Below are 13,242 nucleotides of genomic sequence, written 5' to 3'. Positions count from 1 at the left end.
ATCTCCCGATGATAATATCAGAAATGATGATGTCATGATTGGGAGATGTTTCCAATACATGGCGGGGATGTGCTGTGAGACGTTATGGGGGGCAATCCTGTGGGGGGATTATTTGAACTCATCAATCGGTTGACCATAGGAACCCTTCAAGTCCAGAAACTCATTATGTATTTGCATTTTACAATTTGAAGATGAAGAAGACATTACATTGCCGTTAACACGTAGTAGAAACCTCATTTTCCTTCTCCAAATGAAGCACTTCTCCTTTCTATGCCCAAAAATGGATATTATTCAAAAAAAAAAAAAAAAGATCGTAACAAAATCCAATTTTTGAATTGCAAACTCTTTGCTGGGAGACCCTGATAAAACCCTTACTTTTACAAATATATATAACCCCTACGAGGTTGATTGTGAATTTATAAGATATTCTCTTTACCTGATCACATGGTGCAACAAAATGACTTAGTTTAGACAAGCAAAAGCTTCTTCAGTACAAGCTGGCAGTATGCATTCAACAGCTCACCATGTCACTATTTGGACTGAATAAAAATGTCAGAACACAAAATGAAAGCTGGGCGCAAGTAGCTCAGCATCGCCTTATAATACTAACAATGTTTCTAGCAATTTCTTCCTTTGCCTCTAAAGAAACAGGAGCATCCCCAATATACATGTCAAAGAAAGCTCCTGCATTAACATAAGTTAGAACATCATTACTTTCTTTTGGGAGAGGGAATCCTACTGTGACCTCATGAAAAGATCAGATGCTCAGTCTTAATTTGTTAGCAGGCATAAAAATGGGAAACCAGCGCAGATGCACCCCCCTCCCTTTTCTTTTAACATGGTTTCAATCAAGCTGGGAAATCAGGTAACCCAATGTGATCTCCCGGGTCACAATAGTACTCCTCTCTCCCCAAATTAAAAAAAAAAAGGAATATAAAAAGATAGATAATTTCTCATTTTTCATTTCCAACTTATTGAAAATGTGGAATGAACTCTGAAGTGGTAAAAAATGATTTATAGACTGATGATTTAATAGAAGACATGGCTCTTGACAGTGTCTACCCAAAACTTGTGTCTCAACTTACAGTAAATACAACCTAAAGGCTAACACCAGTCTGGGTGGTTATACAATTCTGAAGGTTCCAAAAGCATTATTATAATGGCAACCAGGGATGATCAAATCCAACTGGCCTACATTGCCTAGCCTACCCCATCTAGAAATTTCTCAGCCCAGACATAAATCTTTCATCCAAGCCTGGAACAACAAGGACCATCAAAGCCCACACACAATGTGGGGTAGGCCCGATGCTTAAATCTAAGGCCCCAAAAACCCAGGCCACCCCAGATTTAATATATACAAATTTTCATTAAAGATTTAATTTAAACATATATCGTTATATTGTGTGTCTGTGTTGATTTACAAATCTAACCCAATTTAAATTTCTAATAAGAGAACAATTGTGATTTCAAAATGAGAACTAGTTAGCAACTGATAAGATACACACACACACAAATGAATTTAAATTTTAGTTTTGATGTTGTCATAGGTTAAATGCCTTAATGACCTGTATGGGCAAGCCCAGATACTCAATCAGAGCAATAGGAGCGGGCTTGGGCATATATTATTGAGGTCAAGAGTGTGGGCCAGTCTGGGCTTGGGCATCTCAGAGTGCTTTTGCACCTCCATCAAAACACAGCCTAGCTCATGATCATCCCTAGCAGAGTAAAAAATAAATAAACAAAAAGGAAGGGAAAGAAAAATCTAACTTACTGCACAAGTCCTTGCTATGAACTGATCCAATCTGTTTTCCAGCAACTGCAAAAATAGATATGCTCCATAAACCAAGAGATAAAATGCTTATAACTTCAATGCTGACAATTCAAGTATTCAACTGGATGATCTAAGATGATCCTGTCTTATAGACAGTGAAAAAATGGCTTAGAGGTATATGATTCTTAAAAAGGTGGGAATAGAGGAGATCCTCCATAAATGGATCCCACTTTGAAAATTGACCAGATTGGATAATCATAATACATGCAACTTGGAACCCATCATCCTATTCCTTTCCAAAATCTATACAACCAAGAGATCATTCCTTGGTTGTATGAGGTAGTTGCGCATGCACTATTTCTGATATGCAAAAGTGTATGCTTTTACATGCCAGATTTTTTTTTTCCTTCTATAATTACTCACTTTCTGTAATTAGCTGGCCATCAGCTGTTTGTTGAAAATCAATTGTTGTACCCTGCAAATTACAGGATTCAAAATGAAAACAAACCCTCGATGATTTATCAAAAATTAAAAAAAAAAAATGAAATGGGAGGAATATGAAGCATAGCTAAAGACATTTTACCACAGGTAATGAGATATCATGAACAAAAAATGAACCAAATGCTCTCAAGCAGTGAAAATCAGTGTTGGGGTTCACCTAACCAGTAAACAAGACAGTCACCAGATCATGTTAGGTTGACAGGATCGTCCAAAATATATGTTAAATTTATATCCGCAGAAAGGTTACCTTCATCAACCGAGCTCGGAGGGATTTCTCAAAAGCACTAGAAAAACAAAATAAACAGATATAATTAGGAAGAAGAGGAGGAAAAGGAAGAAACTGAAACACGTAAATTAGATAAAACATCAATTTTCCTTATAGTCATTATTTGATTCATGTGCAATTTATATCCAGACTTCAGAAACTAACTAAATACTATCAGCTCTCTCCAGAGGCAAGCCAAACATGAAAAAGATGCATGTTTCCTCTTCAATGCAATTAGAACATGCAATCCAATTTGAAGGATTCATATAGTTAGCTTCAGTGTTTTAAAACGTGGAGGTGTGACGCAAGGCGTTTCACTACCTGGAGGCATGAGGAGTAGTTCAGAACATAAGAGGCATAAGCCTCCCAAGCACAAGGAGGTGTAAGCCTCCTTAAGAGGAGGGGGGTGACAGATGAGGAGGGAGGAGGGAGGAGGGGGAGGAAAGAAGGAGGATCTCATCTTGTTTTTTCTATGAAAGATGCCTTATATTAAGGATATAAAATTACAGCTCTTTTTTGTATATGCAAACCTTTTTGTAAAGCAGGGTTTGGGGGTATGGGACTGCATGGGCAATGATTTTATTAAGAAAATAGAGTAGGATAAAAATAGGCCCCCTGAAAACAGGCCCGAGACCCAGATTACATTACAACTCAAGAAGACTTCTAGAGATCAGCTGGGCTCCAAACTCCCTGGTTTGGAAACCTTTTATAGATGCGGTCCAAGAACCACTTTTCCAAAGGAATTAGAAATGAGGCTGTCTACTTCTTTGGCCTTGTTATGGAACACTCTATTATTCCTCTCCGCCCAGATAGTGCTGATCACTGCTGCAGGAATTGATCTCCATACACTTTTGGCCAACTTGGAAAGCTTCAAACAATCCTACCACCATATCAGATCCAACCTTTTTCTATTGATATGAATACTAAACTTTACGTTCTCTTGAAAAAAAATCTAAAAGCAACTTTGCTCCGAGTTGGAATATCAACTTCCATTTTTGGCTGCTGAATGCTGAGAGTTATTACCTAGTAGGCCTCTTTGTGATGATAATAAAAAGGGCAGTCCAGTGCACGAGGTTCCTGCCAATGCGGGGTTGGGGGAGGGACAGATGTACGCAGCCTTATCCCTGCACATACAGAGAGGCTGTTTCCAAGATTTGAACCCTGGTCACCCAGGTTGCAATGGAGCAACCCAACCGTTGTGCCAAGGCCCACCCTCCCTCTCTGGGATGATAATATCAAAGGCAAAAAGGGCCTAATCAGAAATAAAAAAATTTGAATCCCTGATATAATGTATCACTCACCACAAGCCCCAATGCATTGAGCATGGTTTAAAGATGGCCTAGAAGAGGACTTTTATGAACATTGTGGCCATTGGCTCTGCCATCTGTAAACTGTCCAATCTATCTCACCACTGGGGGGAAACCTTGATAAATGCCACTATACATGCTTGTAAAGAGACTAAGGCAACTAATCAACTGACCTGTCTTTGTGCTTATGTAAATGAGGAATTAATTTTGTATTATCCATATCTTTTAACTGAGCTAGCTAGGATCATTCATGACAATGCTAGATGATGTACACATTTCAGGCTAATGTCAGAGAAGTAGACAAGTAGTTGGTAATCTGATACAGGAATTAAGGGTCAGAGAAGTGAAAACAAGGATAATCAACTGGGCTTAATGCTGGAGTTTAAGGATGAAATTATGCAGCAGGTTGTTGTAAGCAAACCATCTTAAAAAGGATGAAGAAAAAGAAAATAATGGGTCCATAAGGAACGGTGTCAAACTGGAAACAGACCATACAGCCTTTATTTATTTAGACAGACAGAGGATGGATCTTTTAGGATCTTTTCTTTCTTTTGATTGAAGATCTTTAAGGATCGTAAATTTAGGGCTGCAAATCGGATTGCTCGATTTGAAGATTTTCAATCACACCGGGCTCAGGTTAGGGTTCAGGCCCATTAAAAATCTAAGAAATTCCCTACCCAACCCAAGTTGCACCGCTACTTAAAATATGTGATTTTCAAAAAAAAAAAAAAAAGAACTAACAATACTTACAAAGAAGAAAACACATTTAAAAAATCTCAAGGATCTAGAGTAAATATTGAGGATCCTCCCACCATTGGTCACCACAAGTTAAGAATTCAATCAAAGATTTGATTGAAAGAATCAATCCATATCATGTTTAGCTTCACAAAAGCCACACAAAAACCTAGAGAAAGTACAGGTTTAGCTTCACTTTTGTCAGCTTTTGGGCCTGCATTACAGACTGTAATTCCTTTTTATAATAAAACAATCTATTCTAGGTTCATTCCCCTTATTATCAACCCCAGTCCACCCCAAAATTCAACTCTTGCTATAATGTCATATCAATCCAAAAGAGAATTTTATAAGTGTATAAGATTTCAAAGAATTAGTAGAGCAAGCAAATATAACTTACTCTCGAACAGTACTGAATTTCAGTCCATTGCAGTTGACCACAAGCCTAACAGTCATATGAATATCTTTCCTGCAATATTCTCACAAAGACCACGTTAAGGAAAGGCCAAAATCTAACTTGTAGACAATGTGCAAAAGAAAACCCAAGTTCTTTCTAAAGATGCATGAAAAGTAGTAACAATATTTGTTTTGCAAGTCATTTGAAACTTTACAAAAAATCTAAAGCATTTTCTCAAACAATACCCCACACTCCAGGAAGCATAGTTTTAGACTGTCTTAGTAACTAATCCAGTAAAAAATTGCACTGGCATCAGACCACTTATCACAAAGTACACCTCAGAGATATAATTCACATGAAAATAACCAGTACAGTAAAGCATATTTAATCACTACATTGTTATTCATATTGGAACAAAATATATGAACAATATTTTTTAGCTTAAGGCCTTGAATGCTTCCAACCAAAAACATTGCTAGCATTTAACAAAACTACAAATAATTTTAAAAAATTAGGAAAATAAAAAGAGAAAAAAAAAAGATATAGAACCAGAAAGCCTAGTCAATATATACCCCACAAATGACAGAAAACATGGCTACCTATTAGGACTATAAATGACTACCTTTATTAGGCCTATAAATGACAGAAAATATGGCTTTTAACACAGCGCAATAGCAGGACAGTATTCATGTATATCCCTCAAATGAATCGTATTAAGGATGAGTTGAGTTGTGTTGAGTTATACCTCTGGCTATGAGGCATAACTCCCCTTGACAGAGCAAAGTTACAATTAAATGTGGTGTAACTCAACTGGTAGCATGGTATATCCCATTTGCATATAATCAAGATATCATTACCAGTAACATGGATTTCGAATATTTTGGATGCATTCCCTTTGAAAAGAAATCTTCTGTTTTTCTAAATTGACACTGCCATAGTGCCTCAAATTATAAATTCAACTTTTCAATCTTCAATGAAATTTTGCTTTGTTTAATTTTGAATGGAGCCAAAAGCACTAATAGAAGACTCAATTGTTGATAAATGATAGACACCCCACTAAATGTCATTACTATTTTGGAAAGGCAAAATCTGCCTGCACATAAACTTTTTTTAAACAGATTGTAGTAATTAACTTTAGAGGGAGAGCATTGATGTAACAGTTGGGTTACTCCATTGCAACCTGGCCACCTGGGTGACCAGGGTTCAAATCTTTGGAAACAGCTTCTCTGTATGTGCAGGGGTAAGGCTGCGTACATCTGTCCCTCCCCAGACCCCACATTGGCGGGAGCCTTGTGCACTGGGCTGCCCTTTCTAGTAAGTAGTAATTAACTTTTATTATCATAAAATGGATTTTCTTTGGGCTCTCACAGATGTACACTGCTAATAAAAAATGATATGTGTCCAAACCAGCATATGGATATAAATGACTGTGGTTTTGATGCTTTAATCACTATAATCTCTTCTTTTTTATTTTTTAATAAAAATCCTTCACATATTAAAAAGGAAACAGGACATGAGATCTAGCAATAGGATATTCTTTTTTGTTTTTTTTTTACCAGCAACAGACAAAAGAATTTATTAATTAAATGAGAACAAAGTTACAACAAGAGGTTGCAACTCAAGGAAAGTCCTTGTTACTCATGGAATGACTCAAATTTTAAATTTTAAATTTTAAATTGAAGAAATCATAGATTAATTTGGAAAACTAATTGCTGTGAATTAGATTATCAACCAAAAGTTCTCAAATGCTCCCAGGGTATCAATACAAAGAATACCTGATAAGATCCTCAAAAAATTCCGGCCGGTTGTTCAATTCACTGACTGACATAGAAGCATATTTTGGACCCAGTTCCTCACAGACAGAATCAGGGTTAACATCTATAAGAGAAAAACCAACCAAGAATAATTTGATTATTGGAGAAACATATAAAAATCAACTTTAGTAAAACGTAGGGTGAAAATTTCAAACAGGTGCACTAAGCTACAAAAAAGTTAAAAAGAAAACTATCACAAAATAAATAAAAGAAATTAAAAACAAAGAAAATCATCACCATTATGCTCTTCATTCCAGCTAAAATTAAAATACTAGAAGTTAAAAACATCAAGCAGAATTGATTTTGGTTTTAATACTAGAAGTACTCACAAAAGCCAAATGCATAAACTTTCAGAGATTTTATTTTGACAATTGTCATAGTTCTGGAACCAGTTCCAACAAGGACCTGAAATGCAAGTGGATGTTACTTTATAAAAAACTGACAACACACCAGAAAAAAAAAAAAAAAAAAAAATCAAAGAAACCAGTAGCATTTGGGGTGCAAATGGGATTAAATAAAGAACCACCCAAAAAAATGTATCATCTGCAAATTTGTATTTGCTTTATAAAATTCACATGTATTCTGTTAGTCATCCTTTCAAAAAGTGCCCCTTATATAGCGCTCATGGAGGGCCATCTACTTAATCACCAAAATGTTTTTTACATGATGCTCGTAGATAGTTTTATATTCTTAACTTTTTGATATTATGATAATAAAATAAACATTATGAAACTAAATTATTCAGTTTAAATTAACATATATACTTCTTTGAACCCATCATCATTTCTTTTCTTTTCTTCTTTTCCTACAAAAATAGAGGCTCAATCCCTCTATTTTCTGAAATTTATTTTTTCTTTCTTCTATTTTTTCATGAATATGTTAATTTTCTATGTTTCAAATGAATCTTATATATTTTTTTATGAAACCTAAGGAATTATCCTAGGATTCATGGTTTATTTGGAAAAAAAAAAAAAAAAACCCTCACCTAGGAGGCTAGGAAACAAGTAATAGTGAAAGATAGATTTTATTAAAAAAAAAGCATCACCTAGCCTCACCTCAGCACCTTGAAAACCATGCATCTAAGGTTCACTGCCTTACTTTGACAATCAAGAAATAAAAAGATAGCTTAACATGTGGAGCAATGAGTTGACTTGGTGATTTGGTTTCAATGTGTTCACATAGACACAAGTGAAAAAATAGAGATTGCCTCTAGGGTCTGCTACATTACTATGACAATTTAGAAACACCAAGGTAGCCTAACATGTTGAACAATAAGTTCACACAACCACAACACTTTCATGTGACCTTCCAATGAAACACAAGCATGTTATCAACCAAATGAAAAGAAAAATCATTGAATGAGTGCATGCCTAGGTGATTTGGAACCCTACAATAAAATACGTGCTACTCAAACGAAAAATCAAATCACCCAACAAGTGATACAAAAACAACCCACTAACATATAAAAAATGGAGACTACCTCTAAGGTCTACTGCCTTACTATGACAAGCAAGAAATGCCAAAGTAGCCTAACATGTGTTGTCATGTGCTCACATGGTCACATACTTTCTCATGACCTCCCAATAAAACACTAACATGCTAACAATCTATAGAACAATCAAACCACTCGATGAGTGCATGCATGGGTGATTTGATTTCGATGAACTCATGTGGTTACACTTTCTTGTGATCCTCCAATAAGACACAAGCTTGCTAATAACCAAATCACTTTATGAGTGCATGCAGTGATTTGGTTTCAAAAATAGAGGCTCAACCCTTCTATTTTGTGAAATCTCTTTTTTTTCTTCCATTTTTACATGAATAAGTTGATTTTCTATGTATTAAACGAACCTTATACATTTTTATGAAGATTGATGGTGCTCGATCTTGCTCTGATTCCTCTCTGGAAAACAGCTTGGACATGAGTGTGCTGAGGTTGGCATGCTGGATTTGTAAGACAGAGTAAGTCAAAATACCCGGGGATTTGGACCAGGCTAGGAACTTCGACGCTTTAGTTAGCCGAGTAGTAAGCAATGAGAAAGCAGGGAGAGAGAGAGAGAGAGAGGGGGGGGGGGGGAGGGAGGGAAGGAGTGAGAGCTAATAATGCACGAGTTCGCGTGTACCTTGTGAAGGTTGGAGGTCCCTTTATATAGACATCAGGGCTCGAGTGGCATGTCTGAGATATCCGGGAACGATAAGCCTTATCAGCCCGTTATCTTTAGGGCATGTCGCACCGACGTTGTGATGATCCTCATCTAGTTTCTCACAAAGTGAACAAAACCGGGCTCATCACTGCCAGGTAGGTGACGTGTTGTCATGTGCTTCAGAACCAATAGGTCAGGTGAGTGGATAGGGTTGGACACGTCACGTAGGTCGGTACCCTAGAGGTCAACTAACCATGCAGGTTGTCAGTTGCCAAGGTTGGGGCAGATAGGTCGATTGCCTACGCCTTCGAGGTGGTGTGCTTCGGGGTGTCGCTAAGCGGTCTATAAGTCTTCCCATTGGTCAAGGTCTAATTCATAGAGGCCGGTTTAGGCCGGCCTAGCCGGATGAGGTCCAGCCACATGTGGCACCAGGTGTCATTAAATGGTTCGGACTTGCCACGTGGCGCAGCATTACTAGAGGGACAAATCACCCCTCATCAAAGATTAAGACAATTAATAGTGAAAGATGGTTGTTGTTTGCTATGGAACCTAGGGAATTACCCTAGGATTCATGATTTTGATTAAAAAAAAAAATCTCATCACCTAGGCAACTAAGCGACAAGGCGCCCCCTATCACCTAACCTCACCTTGGCACCTTGAAAACTATGTTTTATTATAAGTGAGAAGTTAAAAGCTAGTAGTCAATTACTAAAAGACAAATTCATACATCATCAAATCCCCATGTTTGGATTATAATCATGACTTGGTTAACATCCACATTGGCATCCCTCCTGAGTCCTAACCCTACTTGGACACTAAGAAGTAAAATTAAACTTTCAAAAAACAAAATCATGCACCATCAAATCCCCACATTTAGATGATAATTATGTGTTGTTAACATCCCCATAGGCATCCCTCTTGACCCTAATTGGACTCATCGTCATCTAAGCATTGTCCCAACTCCCAACTATATGGAGCCAGCTACATGAATTTTGTTCTCCCATTCTGTTCTACTCAGTACCATCCAATGTTAAATTGTGGGCCCTTAAATCATTTCTCACTCTATTGTTCTATGGACCAACTTCCCCTATTGTACCCTGATCTGCACTCCTATTATTAAATCTACAATTGCATATATTCTGTTTTACTCCTACTATTATTAAAACAATGCCACCAGAAAATTAAAAGCAGGAGTAACAGTAAAATTAATTGGTATAGGATTCCAAGATGCAGTAGAGGCAACGAAACCCCAAAGCTTTGGAAAAAAATGATAACATCAGATATTACTATTGTTCCAACAAGAATGGGTGATCACTTATATACTATTAAGTTTTATAAATTGCACATGCAAGATTTGAAATTTTTCTATAGATTTACTTATCAATTTAACTCCTTATACTTTCTAGTCAATCATCCGCATTTCAAGTCATCATTCAATATAATAGGTGCCCATGCTGCAAGTCAATGTCTAAGACCTCATGGCTAGGGCACATAATGGAAACAAATTTTCATCCAAATAAATCATAAATACCAGTGAAAGAAAGTTTTCAAAAGCACAACCAACCACAAAAAGATGAGGTTTCAGCTTGCATAATCATTATGATCATTTATATGGTGGTTGTTTGACCATGTCGCAAAGAAAACCTCAATAACTCATAGAAAGTCAAATGGTGGAATGCAGAACAGTAACCTCAGAAGGCAAAGTGTATCTCTTTTCCCCAGCTAGAATGTTGTCTAAAACTGTAGGGAACTTAACGCCTGTTCTTGGCTCAACTGTATCCCTGCTCCAGTTCATGTCCAGAAAAGAAAAACCAGCACATCCTTGGTGCTCATCTGCACAGGATCTTTGATTCATGTGCCCACTAATTTCTACATCAGTGTTCTCCACTGGGACATTTAGGACCTTTGGGGATCTTGAACCAGAAGAAAATGTTAGAGTAGGAAGCAATTGATATGGAAAACAGAGAAATAATATTACTGAACTCCAGCATACACTCTCATGAAGATCTATTTACTGCTTCATGATCAACAAGGTTGCATGCAAAAAACTAAAGCTCAATTGCTTGAATGGATGTTAGATATCATGTTTTCATCCATTCTAAAAGGCACAGGATATTCAAGGAAAAATCTACCAACCATAACAAGGGATCTATGTCATAGAAACAAACACCTACCATGCAAAGATGAATAACAGGAATGAACTTAAGCAGATTAAATGGCTGGCAAGCAGAATGAATGTAAAGATACAATGGGTACAAAGATTTGCAAATGGGTTGGCTGGTGCTCTAGCCAAGCAAGTGGTCTACAAAAATCAGTTGTATTGGGCTTGCTTGTAATCTGTTTATTTTTGTAGGGTTAGGCCGTTAGGGTAGTAGTCACTACCCTATCCAAGGGTTACTTTAATTGCCTTGTAATATTGCTGATTTCCATTTATAAAATTTTCTCAGTTCATCATCATCGTCGTCATCCAAACCTTATCCCAACTATATGGGGTTGGTTACACGATTCCTGTTTTTTAGTTATTTATCAAAAAAAAAAGAAAAATAACAGGAAAACAAACAAGGGCAAGAAAAGACCTTACAAGCTTTTGTCAAATGGTGGTACCAAAGCAGCAGCTAGCGAGAACACAGAAAAGGACTGAAGCTGTTCAACTTCATTGCACAGGTATCTTATTTTGGAACTTACTGTCCTATCAAAAAACAAAGGAAAAGCAGCTTCTCTTGATCTAGAACTGAAGTGCAGTCTAGCTGGATTATGTCTACAAGAATTTACGTGCTTGACTTGCATACAGGATTTACAATTTCTACGTTTTGATCCATGCAGACTGTCCGATACATTGTGATAAACATTGGAACTTGATCCACATGAAAACCAGAAAAATAAAGCTCCAGCAAATTTCGCAATGCAGTCAAAAGTTCCTTGAAGTGCTAAACTTCCATGGAAATATAAGCATCTGGACTGATAGAGAGAATTGTCAACGAACAAACCAATCTTGGACAAATAATTGCCCCCAAAGCTTTGAAGAACAAGGGGATCCACAGGAAAAATGTATTGAGATCCTTCATCAAGATCCATAAAAAAGGACCAACTATTCCACATGGTTTGTTATGTGCCGATTAATGCTAAGCTTTAGAACAAGAAACTGCCAGGAAGAAGGAAATCCATGAAAAGCTCAACATAGTGACTGAATACCTGTAGAACAACAGAAAGAACATATACATAATTTCATGCATCCATGCATATCAATACAAGATTGGAGTGCTCAATGATCGATAACAATACTAATAACAATAACAATGACAATAAATAATGGTTACAACAATATGAGGAATGCTCAATAAAATTAGGCGGGGACGTATACAACTTTTTGAAGCACAAATTGGTGGAATTTATAGAGATCGTACAAAGAAGACCAGCGTCATATATATTTCACAAGTAAGGTCAATACATTTTCAGGAGTCCGTTACTCAGCAGAAACAATGTTCAGAAAGTCCATACCAACCGGCATTCTGTTTATGCATTTACTAACTCCAAAATTTTGGATAGAAAGAGTTTGTTGAGGGAGAATAATAGGGTTCCCGCCAAGCTAGTACTTTGGTTTCTTGTGGCTATGAATTGTATTATACTACCTCATTTATTGACACTCCTATGAAAAATTTCAGCCTGAACGAAAAACGTGCATTATCTTTTACTCATTAATAGGATGTTGGAATCTGGAAAAATCCCATTACTCCCAAAGAAAACAGAGACATTTGATATGTGCAATAGAGGAAGAAATTCCATAGTTATCTGCAATTGTCCAAAATAAAAAACATCAAAAGAAAATCAATATCTCAACAATTCAACAGACAAGCAACAACTCCAGGCAAAGAAAGTAGTAAATGATTTAATCTACTAGTGGTGCAAAACAGGTTAAGTGATTCACGAGATGGGAAAAGCCTAAGTTAATAGAAAATCAAGAATTCCCAAGTTGTTAAAGAACAAAGCTTAGCTGCAGATACTGTACAAAGCTTAAACAGCACTGTAACTAGGTTGAATTCATTAGTGCACGAACAGTCAAATCGATTAAATGCTGATGATCATGAAGATTCGAAGAAAACCTCGAACAACGTCCGACGGGATTCCACGCGAGATCGAGAGCTTCCGCATAGAACCTCGATAGTGAAATCGAGCTTTTTGGTGGAAAATGAACGCGAGCCGCGAGGAAAGTGAGGAGGGAGTCAGGGAGAGATGAAGAGAAGGTGACGGAAGGAATATACTTTCTCTCTCTTCCAGGTCTCTTTTACACGGTTTTTTCGTTGGGAAGGTATG

The 13,242-nt window shown here is 36.9% G+C and overlaps 1 protein-coding gene across 5 annotated transcripts; it reads right to left on the bottom strand.

Annotated features, from left to right (window-relative positions):
• Window positions 1-311: 311 nt before the first annotated feature.
• LOC104609321 (fatty-acid-binding protein 2-like) lies at window positions 312-13,224 on the bottom strand. Of its 5 annotated transcripts, none has more exons than XM_010275607.3 (11): window positions 13,032-13,224; window positions 11,513-12,123; window positions 10,622-10,844; window positions 7,117-7,192; window positions 6,749-6,851; window positions 4,977-5,045; window positions 2,520-2,556; window positions 2,355-2,429; window positions 2,195-2,246; window positions 1,772-1,816; window positions 312-684 (listed from the first exon to the last, which is right to left on the bottom strand). In XM_010275607.3, exons 2-11 carry the CDS (start codon window positions 12,028-12,030, stop codon window positions 587-589), a joined length of 1,296 nt encoding a protein of 431 aa, XP_010273909.1. In that variant the 5' UTR covers window positions 12,031-12,123; window positions 13,032-13,224; the 3' UTR covers window positions 312-586. The 5 variants fall into 5 exon arrangements, 3 of the variants coding, with proteins under 3 accessions (XP_010273909.1, XP_019055325.1, XP_010273910.1); XM_019199780.2 differs by having other exon boundaries at window positions 11,513-12,720; window positions 13,032-13,223; XM_010275608.3 differs by having other exon boundaries at window positions 11,513-12,073; window positions 13,032-13,223.
• Between the last annotated feature and the right edge of the window lie 18 nt (window positions 13,225-13,242).

Source organism: Nelumbo nucifera, chromosome 6, assembly GCF_055504915.1.
Source record: "Nelumbo nucifera cultivar China Antique chromosome 6, China Antique-T2T, whole genome shotgun sequence".
Classification (NCBI taxonomy): domain Eukaryota; kingdom Viridiplantae; phylum Streptophyta; class Magnoliopsida; order Proteales; family Nelumbonaceae; genus Nelumbo; species Nelumbo nucifera.
The sequence above is the reverse complement of the archived record's forward strand: the minus strand, read 5'-3'. Positions and strand labels throughout refer to the sequence as shown.